Genomic DNA, 11,546 nt, shown 5'->3' with positions numbered 1-11,546 from the left:
GGAAGTGGGATTCTACCCTAGGAATGCTATTGATGTGATCTCTAATGCCAGCGCTCCATCGGCGAGCCAAAAGTCCGAGGACAATAAATCGTCCGATTTGTCTATGCTAAGATCATTATTCTATTAATGTGATTATGTATATTATCCAGTGTTGCCAACCGTACTATAATTATAGTATTTGTACTATAATTTTGGTCCGCGTACCATGTACGATATAAAATAGGTATAGTACGCCCAAAATACTATAATTTCGCATTTGCCATTTCGCAATCGAGTGGTCTTCGAAAATTTGGAAATCTGCGGCCCGCGGCGAAATATTTTTCCTAAAAAAGAACGAGCCGACTATGAAAAATTGGGAACCTGCGGCCCGCGGCGAAATATATCTCCTAAAAAAAACAAGCCGACTATGAAAAATTGGGAAAATTTTCATTTTCAACAGATGACAACGCGTACTATATTTTATCCCCAAATACTATAATTTTGGAGGCTCTGTACTATAACTCCACTTTCAAAATATGGCAACACTGATATTATCTATTGTCATTGTTGTCAAAATTTTGTCATTGATTTGTTGTGATTGCGTGTTTAGATTTGATAAATATAGGTACAAGACAAGGATTAATTATATTTATCTTGTATAATGGGGTAATAATTACGATACACTGTCATGGATTTGTTATTAAAGGTATTCCTAGCTTTAATTATCCATAAAGTGGCTACAGTAGACATCTCCAGTAATGTTTTTGGCAACGATCGTAATGCGTTGCCAGCAGCTTTCGGTGACTTTAATTCAGACGAGTTGACCGATGTGTTCGTTACTCGAAATGGCGGCCAAGTTTTGGAAATATTACTCGCCAATGAAAAAGAGCCGTTGCTTCGAGCAGGCCCGGGCCTCCGGTGCGAATTCATCAATTTCAAAGTGACGAGTGTCGTACCTGGAGATTTTGACGGCGATGCCTTTATGGATATCTTGATAACAACCCAAGCAAACTCCTCGAATACTTCCACATTGTACCATGATGTGAGAATAATCTGGGGCGGCGTCAATCAACTCAACTGCACTGAAGACAATTTAGAAATAGTGACAACCACTAAAGGCCATCCATTGGCGATGGACTACAACCAGGATATGATAATTGATTTGTTTGGGGTTAATATAGACAACCGGAGAACATTTTGGGTATTTAATCACACTAGATCAGCACCCCGAGAAGTTCCGTTGAGGGCAATTAGCAACCACGAAGTCAGTGTTCCACATTCACATTCTTTTTTGGATATAAACGGAGATTATACATCTGATTTATTGTTGACTACTCCTATTGCCTTTGAAATTTGGTTAGGTAGTGTATTTAATCAAGGATTTCACTATTTAAAGAGCATCGAGTTGCCAACGGGGTCGTTGTCTGGTCACATTGGGCAGTCAATCTTTTTAGATGTTGAACTAACCGGGAAACTGTATCTATTACTGCCATTTTGCTATGATAAAGAGTGTACAAACAGCACAATCTTGCTTAATGATGATGGAGTGTGGGTCACTCTTTTCATTGATTTTGAAGATGACCTTCACAATAACTGGGGCTTTTTCCCTCCGATTGATGAAATATATAAAGACACGATAACAATGCGTGGGGGCGATTATAATATGGATGGATACCCCGATTTATTAGTTTCTCTGAGGCAGGGAAAGGAAACTGAATTGCAACCATTCTTGTTGGAAAACATTCCATGCGTGAGTTTAGCGTGCACGTTTAAGAGAAGTTATAAAGTTCAATGGAATGCCTTGGGGTCATTCAGGAAAGGAACTATTCTCTCCGTCTTCTATGACTTTTATCAAGATGGCATTTTGGATTTCATACTGCTGCAGCGGAATAAAACAACAAAGCAATATTCTATTGGCGCCTTTAAAAACAATTTGGATTATGATGCTAATTTTATTAAAGTCATGGTGCTTACTGGCTTGACAAATAAAATTGTTCCAGTCACTGTCGGGGCCTTGGGAAAGAAAAAAGGAACATATGGTATGTAATTCTCCTCAACAGTACAGTTGAGTATGAGACTGATGAAGTATTTACGCGTCTATCTGGTTTCATCACGTCGAATTTCTCCTTTAACACTCAAGTGCCGCTCTATTGGCGGCATTGGAAGTTTTCCGTATTACTCAGGTCACGTCAATAAAGTAATTTTTTGTAATATTTTCAGCAATTTTTATATTGCGATTTCAATCAAGTTAGAATGAATAATAATAGGTTATTACATAAGTTGTAGATGGACAGATTTGTAATAAATTTATAAACAATGTGAATGACACTATCTTACCAGTTCATTAGTATAATGTAACCTTCGATTTATGTATTTATTGTTGATATCAGTAATGCAAATGTAACTTTTGTTGATATACACAAATACTGAACAAATATTAGATTTTTGTGTTGCAATGTTTGGAATTATGATATGTGAAGGTGTTTTGTTGCGCCCCTTTGTACAGTGTTCAAATCAAATACGAATTATACTTGCTTAGAAGTGGAGAGTACTCAAAAATTAACAGTAATGTGACATTCTTCATTAAGGTCTCAATCCTTTTTAAAATCGTGTGACTATATGGGCAAATGATTATTAAAACCTGCTTACATCAATCACACTTCTTCCATTAGTGATTGTAAATAATAAGTGCAGGATTTAAAATAAAAAAAAAACACCATACAAAAGTGTTACAATGACAAGTTAAATAACCATAGAGGTGTCATATTTATTGCACACAGGCGGCTGTTTCCCTAGTCGTGGCCTTATCCCATAATGATGAGTTTAATTTAATTTTCACTCTAGGACATTACGTTGCATGTATTTAATATTGTCAGTAAATTATATTTCCAAAAGTTGTGGTTTTTATGGAAATCTATAATTTTATACTCCCTAGGAATATAATTATTAAATTTTTTTTGTGATTTCAATTTTAGGAACGAATTTACCGGGACCTAGAATTCTTTACCACACGTTGTCGCAAGAAGGCTTACCTCGCGCAGGGGTTTGCGCACAGTTGCCGCAGTCCGCTTACTACGCCCTCAATCTTCCTTATTCTATATTTGGTCTGGACAGAACGCCAAACTTTGTAGATACACTGATGGTCGGTCTCTCGAATAGGTCCAAGACGTGGACGCAGCTGATTCCCAACTCCCAAATGGTGGTAATTCCCTGGCCTCCGGATGATCCTTCTAGATGGAAGGCTCAGCTCTTTGTCACTCCCAATAAACTGATTTTGAAGAGTGCTGGCGTGTTCACCGGGATATGTGCACTGTTAGCGCTTGCCGTGATTATTCTTCATTACAGAGAGAAAGTTGAAGATAGGATAGAAGCACAAGCTGCCCAATGTGACAGAGAAGTGGTGCATGAAATTATGTCATAATTTAAGACTTGTATAAAAAAAATGAGGTGATGAATGTGAAAAACATAATATGTGGCTTGTAATATTTGAAGAGACCATTGATGTATGTAGTTATCAGTGTTACCAACTGTTATTGACAAAAATATGCTAGCTATATAAAAAAATGAGATCAAAAATTGAAGAAGAGTTTATTATTTTGCTAGTTAAGTCATACAGCTAAAAATTAACGTAAGTACCTAATTTGGTCATCACTTAAATATTACAATATTATGTTATAATTATTTTATTTATAATAATATGTAAGATGCAAAAGGTTAGCATATTGATTTTTAAGCAATTCTGGTGTGTATCTAGACATTTAAAGATATTTGCTGTGTTAAAAAATGCTAGATCTGGCAATAAAGACACTTAGTTGGCAACACTGGTAATTATACGAAAACAGATTCCACCATATTATGATAAGTTCAAATATAAATATAATTGATTTAAGTTATATCAAACTGTGATGTTCCCTGTTGAACATAATAATAATTGTTGATAATGAAGTATATTCCTTTTAGAATTTATATTCAGTTTATTATTTGTTATAAACCATGTGGGATAGTAGGATGGAATAAAAGCGAACGCATGATCTCAATATATTGTATTTAGTCGCATCGCATTCGCATAGAAACGAACATTATACTAAAATGTATATTTACATAATATTCTTTTTGTTTGAATTTGGACCACAATAACAAAGCACATGGATACACACTGAAAACATACTCGTACATCGAGATGATGTGGCACACATCAATTTTACAACTGGAAATCTATCGATGGCCTGATAAAATAATATTATTTATATTCATTTTAATAAAAATATATGGCTGTAAAACTGTTTCGAATCAGTTTATTTATGGCTTCAACAAAAATATGGTGTCCCAGCCTCCGGGCGATCCTCGTAATGTTTATATAAAAAAATATTCTCAAACACAATAATTGCAAAAAAATAAAATACTAGAATGCTGGTACACGTGACGTACTATTCGTCATCGATAATATTTACAACTGATATATAAATGTATGTATATATTTTCACAGCCATTCAATTTTCCATTTCCAATGAAAAATAAACTAGTCAAATCACTCAGTATACACAGACGTTGCGGTTCAGATAGTGTTTACTATATTCTATAGATATGTTCATATACACTAAAATAAAAAAACGACAATCAGATGACATCGATTGAAACCTAACATCGACTCTGTTACAATAGATAGACAATTATTACACAAAAACACTTACGATACATACCTATGTGCAAATATGTGACTCAATTGTACTAAAATATTTCAGGACATAAACTTTTATGGCACTATAAATTAGTTGAATTGTTTTTCGTATTTTGAAGTTTTTTTTTTATTTAAATATATTTAATTAAATCGATAACAATTTCACATCACTAACACTTAATACAGGTACCTAATATAACTTAGAATATTTTGTGACTGATGATATTTTAATAATTTATTATTTATGACTTTCGATTTTCTCCCCCCCCTCCCCCGGGAGGAGGAGCAACTAGATGAGTTTCATTTTCTATAAAATAAAGAGATAAGAGGAATACCATCTCGCGGTGGCAATATACAAATGTTTTACGGACGATGATCGTAAATGGTGACCAGTCTACAGGAGATTACACGAGTATCGATGTGAACAGACTAAACAAGTGAAATAAATTTCTTCAGCTTTGTAATCGCGTCGGATCGTAAATACTCATCATAGAGTATTTTTGTACAATTTATTAGAAAATCGAATAAATTATTTAACAATTTGTAAACTCTAAAAATAAACTATGCATGTTTTTATTTGTCGCGGTTTGGTAGATTTAAATCGGAATTCATCTGCGGTCTGTTCGGTAGTATCACAGTTCCTCTGTTTTTACAAAAAATATAAACATTTAAAAAATATAAAAAAAAATGTCAAACACATTTATCTATACTACGGATTCCCTGTCCAACAGAGGCATGCCTTTGCGTAGCGAACTGTCACTGGGGCGAATACCGCTGGCGTTGAAAATTCCCATGAACCAGGAGCGCAGGGAAGAACGAGGCACCTTCCGGTCGGGCCCCGTCGCCTCAGGTTCTCCCAGCGCTTCCAGTGACCTCCATTTCTTGCCGGGAAAACTCACACTGTTGGTTTCGTGTCTTTTAGTATCAGCGGGTTCGGGGGTGCCCAATAAGCTGTTCTTTTGCAGAAGGGGACAGGCTTCGGGAACTATTCCGCCGCCGGTTTCGGCGCATTCGCTCGGATCCAGACACATGACGGCGGCTTTTCCGTTTATAAAGTTCTTATTGTTGACGTGTTTGCCGGAAACTGTGGAGACGGGCACAGGTGGGCCGGATAATCCAGGGGAGTCGCAGCGGTCAAGGGAGCGGGAGGTTTTGCGAGGGCGCAGGGTGGGGGGCTCCAGCTGCAGCATATCGAGTGAGCGGGCCTCTCGCATACCTCCTCCGCCTCCTCCCCCACCTGAAACCTCGGTTCGGACACCCAATCGTAACTCCTTCTCTTCGGCAGATGACGCTATGGAACTCAATATCCTCCTGTAAACATATACAAGAGTAATGTTACTAACATGATAAAAGACCAACTCAGAAGTCAACCGGTTTTTCGCATGCACCTTGAATTTATTGAATTTATTTAATACATAATCTACTTATCGCAATAAATTTAAATTGTGTTTTGAGTGATAGGTACATGTACAGGTACAGTATGCCACAGATTACAAATTAAATTGAACCATTTGAATGAACATAATAATTATATATTTTCTGCATAGCTGATATGAGGCGTCTAATTCCAAAAACCCACATTTGGTCAAAATCGAGAAAAAAATACACATGTATTCTTTGTATAATTTCGAGTGCTTAAAGTCAGACAACGTTATCTACAAAAGTGTTTTTTTTTTTTTTTTGAGATAACGTTATTTTACATTTACGGCTACATGATAGTCAAACAACGTTATGTCAATCTTTTCTAATTTCTTATTAAATCGACAGTAAAGTTTAACGCTAACTACATAAGTTACCCTTGTTTTCATATTTTTTAAAAACTATCCCTATAAATTTTAACATCATCATAAGCAAGATAAATGTACAATACACAATAAATTATTAAATATTAACATTAGGTTTTAAATAAACATTTCCCTTGTTGAGTAACAAGAATCTAAAATAACGATTTTTGGCTCTCCTGTAAAGTTGCACTTTTGTAGATAGTATTGTTTGACACTAAGCCCTCGATTTGACACAATATGTATTGAACTATAAATTCCAAAATGCGAAAAAAAATATTTTAAGTCGATTTATTACAAAAAGCGCCATGTCCGTGTTTCATATTATTTAAAGCTTGGTTGATTTCACACATGTTTCAGTCAACCAATAAGGGAACGTTCAATATTGCAAATGGTGTCTCCCATGCTGTAGCATCCGGTACACTCATGATAGTGCCATGGAAATATGTGCGTAAAAAATTAAAAAGTGAGGTACAAGTAGCGCTACGTCCAATTTTATTTTGCCTTTATTTATTACATTTAAGAGTTTATCGTCTGAAACAAATTGCCATTGAGTTCTAATTTCGACATCGAATACAACGGAAAAAATAATCTCACGTTAAAACAAATAATTGAAGCTTGAAATATAAACATGTTGTTTCATTGAATTGTGGACCTGTTGCTTTTTGTAATTAGACGCCTCCTATAATATATTATGTGTAATGTATATGAATAAAAATTGTTTGAAAGATCAAGAATCGAAAGGTACCTGTTTTTATAGTGAAGTTCGGGATCTAGACGAGGGCTAGAACGACCTAAAGAAGCACTGCTGCCTCCTTCAATCAATCCTCGGAAACCCGAATGTCGACGACTGCCCAAACCTGTAATTCAGAATAATTGTAATTGCTTTCACATACATACATCTATTTTTACTCTGACTTTATGATTTATGGAATAGGTACATTAAAATTATGAATGAAGAAAATGCTTTATGAATCAAAAGCTGAATGCTGATCTGAGCATATGGCAGTATTTCCTACATTTACTGTACTTAAGCACACAAACTATTTTAGGTTGGTTATGACTTATTTGTCGGTCAGGCAAATTCGGACATACTATATTCCACCCGATAAGATTGTCCTTCAACTTGCTAAAAATTTGTTGTGTTTGGTGACTTAAGGTGATACATCAGTGAAATGGCAAATAATTTTCAACTATAGGCGCGACGAAATTTTGGACTCACTGCCATTCGGAGAGAGTGTCGAGCTGGAAACACGTCAATTTGTTTCGTGATGGCGACGGGCGTATTAATTCTTAAATCATGTAAAGATGACTAAAAACGTTACCTATTTACTTTAAAAAGAAAACATGTCAATGAATATATTATTAATGTTACTGATAGAACAATAAACAGAACATTAAATGGACACATGTTGGATTTATATGTTAATTATATTTCGTTTGACATGTGTCATTTGCACCCGCGACCCGCAATCCGCGCATTGCCTAGCCATGATCTTTTTAGACCGTGCCTCAACTGAGGTATAACCTTAATATCTGTAATATTAGTCCGAATAAAATATATTATGTAGATTGTTATGCATTTGGTGGAGAGTCCAATATCACCAAAGATTATCTAACTATAAAGTTGGTACTAGGGATTGCAATACCGAATGAAAATACCAATACCGGTATTTCCTATTGAATACCGGTATTCGTGAAATATATAAAAAAAACATAGAAGTAACTATGTACCAATAAATTTAGATATATAAATCTCTTTATAGATATATAAATATTAATACTTCATAGAAAAAATATCTAAATACCTACATATTATAATATAACCTATGTAAAGTTAAGATATGGTAGAGATGTTGATGTTTACGAATATTTAGTAGTTGAATGATTGGCACTTTCTTTTTCGAATGACCTTTCAATAAATTTATATCATGTGATATAAATGTCTAACTGGCATATGCATAGAACAGCAATCTACATTCAAGCTATTTAATGCAAATTTGCATGCATAAACCTAAACAGACTGTTGAATAGTGACGTCACAGTGCAATACCGGTATTGCAATCCCTAGTTGGTACCTAATCGTATTTTTTTACAACTGCCAAGGAAAATGTCTTGCGTACGTAAAAGTATTATTTCCACAATTTAATAATCAAAGAATTTATCCAAATGGCCAGAATATCTTCTAAAACTCTCAAATACTTACATCTTTTCATCTTTTTTTACATTTTCAAAATGTCCCCCATTATTTTAAGGAATCACAATGTATAATTTATTTTTTGAGTACATAGTGTAGATAATGACAGTGACACTATTTTCATCTGTCATTGACTTCGAAGTAATGTTTTCAAAATTGTAACTGTGTGCAACTCAGGCTTCATTTTTGTAATATTAAATTATACCTATACAAGATAAATTTATTACCAGTCATTCCATAAATAGATGCTTGGCGGGAATCAGTCATTTTGGGACTCCTGCAAGGTCGACAAAATAATGGCGGCAATTCTCCTAAATCGACCGCTCGTCTTTGGATAGCCTTTTCGTTGGCACCTTCTAACCAATATGTTTCAACCTAGAAAATAATTAAATGTTATATTTTGAATAATCAGTCTACAATGCGAGCCCTTATCACTAGATCAGTGTTTCCCAACGTGAGGTGTACGCCCCACCGGGGGCAATTTGAATGTTTTGGAGGGCAATGTGCAAATCATTAGTTTTTGGTACATTTTTTTTTTGTTAAACGCATTTTCGAAAATATTTTTTGATATTGCAACTATGACTTTCCGAGAAAATTACTGTTGCCATTCCCAACATTATATTTAGTTGAATGTGGGGCTTTAGCACTGTAAATGATTTGTTACTGAAAATGACAAACTGTGGAGATTTAAGATTAAAATTGACCAAATTAGTTTTTTTTTTTTGACCATGTCCGATCCTAATAGGATTATATGAGCCTCCACAGAGTGGAGGTTTGATTAATAGATTTTATTTTTACGAGAAATGGATGTCAGCCACTTGCTCAACCTATTAGGTCCATACTCTGACTCATACACAAATTGAAAAACAATATGTGCATGATACTTGCTAGACCCAGGATTTGAACCTGGGACCCTTGACACTTAGTACCTCACATAAAAACTCTTTGCAGCTCACATCAAGGTCAAGGATCGCACTAATTTTCTTCCGAGTTGTACATCTACTATAATATACAAGGTACTTACTTACGAAAGTTAAATTAATAATAGTATTGCTAATGTGCATTTTTTTATTTGAAGGAATTCAGTTTTTTTCAGAATTTGTTAGTTAACTATGAAATTTTGGGGCATGGAGATTTTTGAAGCGTTGAAGTGGGGCATGGCACAAATAAAATAGGGAAACACTGCACTAGACATCTGATAATACATAACAGTTTCACAAAAGATATATCGATGTATCTATAAAAGATATTTAAAAAGTATATCTCACAAATTGTAAATATCAATCTGGCTATTACATCATTAAAATTACATTACAATTACATAAATTGCTCACAATTTCTGACCAAAAACAATTATGGAGAATCCAGTTACAAATTACAAACCTCTCCTTTGCCTTTGATACTAATAGCTCCACGCGGTTCCATGTGATAGCCTTCCAATATATGAAGAGCGTCTCGACATTGAGGTGAAATGTGGATCTTCAATGCTTCCCCGTTTGATTCCATTCGGCTTGCTGTGTTGACAGTGTCCCCAAACAAACAATAACGAGGCATTGTCAGTCCGACTACACCGGCTACGACAGGACCTGTAAAAATGATAAAGCATGTGACATAACATTATGTAATTTAACTGAGGATCCATTATTCAGGTCCTCCCTCCTGAGCTCTTTAATCCCAATGCCAGGGCATATTATTTAGTTCGTCGAAAGTCTTAAGACATCTGCAAATTGCAGCTTGTACTGTTCTGTTTACAATGTCCTCCTGAATATTACATCCATCGCAGACGTGTGAATAACTTCTCCCCATGAGAACATAGAATTTTTTATCCAAATTGTGACCTGATTTTAGCTTCAATATTAGTTGTAGCTCATTTTTAGAAGGTAGAATAGACTTTCCTCTTATCTAGGAATGGCCTGCGATGGGAATCCATGCACATAACATGTTATGATCATATATTTGTGATGACCAATACTGTCTATTTGAGGGTGTTAAAAAAGGTATTATATAAATATCACTCATTTCTATTTTGTGTTTACCTGTATGGATGCCAATTCTGAGCTTTAAAGTTTCATTGGGACGATGTGAAATCTTATGCTTTTTGGCTGCATCCAACAAATCTAATGACATCGAAGCTATTTCTCCTACATGTCGGTTATCATTCCGTAAAGGTAGTCCAGACACCTGAATTGAACATTAATTAATCGTCACAAATCATTTCATCGAATGATAAGTTATAGGATATAAAAAATATATTATAAATAATAGATAAGGTTACATACCACCATGTAGGCATCCCCGATTGTTTCCACTTTATAAACATCATATCCTTTAATAATCTTATCAAAAGCTGTGTAGAGATCATTCAAAAAGTTAACTACCTCTAATGGGGTGGATTCGGCTGACATTTGGGTAAAGCCTACAATGTCACTAAAATATATTGTTACGGAATCAAACGACTCTGGTTCTACGCCGTGACCTGTGGTTAATCGTTTTGCAACCGGCCTGAAAGTAAACAATCACTATTAATACTCATGCAAAGATAGTTATATTATGATTTAATTCAATGTTATTGCAACCTAGAAATGATTTATAAAATCACAAAAGATGAGGCATCTTCTGCTTTGCAATCATCCCGCAGCATGATATGAGGCCAATGTAGCTTGTCAAGCAGAAGGTGCAGTGTTGCCGATAGTGATATATAGTATGTGGGGAGTCACCGTAATATTTTTTAGTGATTCATTACAAAAAGTTCATACTTTCGACATTGGCTCAAAAGATGATTTTTGTATGCTTATAACGTATAACATGTTATCTAAAAGTCTAACTCAATATGCCTATCAATCCCATTTTCGGTCGCGACAATTAGGTTACAGACAGAGAGGTGTACGTTGATATAGTGGTTCAAATAATG

General features: G+C 35.0%; 2 protein-coding genes across 5 annotated transcripts in view; one reads left to right on the top strand and one right to left on the bottom strand.

The window, feature by feature from the left end:
* Positions 1 to 539: 539 nt before the first annotated feature.
* Positions 540 to 3,558, top strand: LOC147064527 (T-cell immunomodulatory protein). Its single transcript, XM_085958221.1, has 2 exons — positions 540 to 2,018; positions 2,955 to 3,558. The coding sequence occupies exons 1-2, from the start codon at positions 668 to 670 to the stop codon at positions 3,398 to 3,400; spliced, it is 1,797 nt and encodes a 598-aa protein (XP_085814347.1). The 5' UTR covers positions 540 to 667; the 3' UTR covers positions 3,401 to 3,558.
* Positions 3,559 to 4,796: 1,238 nt separating this feature from the next.
* The window catches only part of LOC147064526 (receptor-type guanylate cyclase Gyc76C-like), a 211,733-nt gene continuing 204,983 nt past the window's right edge, over positions 4,797 to 11,546 (bottom strand). For all 4 annotated transcript variants that reach the window (XM_085958218.1, XM_085958217.1, XM_085958216.1 and 1 more), the window contains 6 exons: positions 10,915 to 11,137; positions 10,672 to 10,816; positions 10,019 to 10,221; positions 8,863 to 9,010; positions 7,187 to 7,298; positions 4,797 to 5,968 (listed from right to left, as the gene is read on the bottom strand). In XM_085958218.1, coding sequence (XP_085814344.1) covers positions 5,362 to 5,968; positions 7,187 to 7,298; positions 8,863 to 9,010; positions 10,019 to 10,221; positions 10,672 to 10,816; positions 10,915 to 11,137 — 1,438 coding nt within the window. In that variant the 3' untranslated portion in view covers positions 4,797 to 5,361. The remainder of the gene's footprint in view (positions 5,969 to 7,186; positions 7,299 to 8,862; positions 9,011 to 10,018; positions 10,222 to 10,671; positions 10,817 to 10,914; positions 11,138 to 11,546) is intronic.

This window comes from Rhyacophila brunnea, unplaced genomic scaffold (genome assembly GCF_057557595.1).
Source record: "Rhyacophila brunnea isolate RB1 unplaced genomic scaffold, BYU_Rbru_1.0 scaffold_7, whole genome shotgun sequence".
Classification (NCBI taxonomy): Eukaryota; Metazoa; Arthropoda; class Insecta; order Trichoptera; family Rhyacophilidae; genus Rhyacophila; species Rhyacophila brunnea.
Note: the sequence above shows the minus strand (reverse complement) of the source record. Positions and strands in the feature narration are given on the sequence as shown.

Coding starts and splice junctions, on each gene's coding strand:
- LOC147064527 (XM_085958221.1), top strand. CDS start 668: ATGGATTTGTTATTAAAGGTATTCCTAGCTTTAATTATCCATAAAGTG. Junction 2,019..2,954: donor AAAGAAAAAAGGAACATATG/GTATGTAATTCT, acceptor TTTCAATTTTAG/GAACGAATTTACCGGGACCT.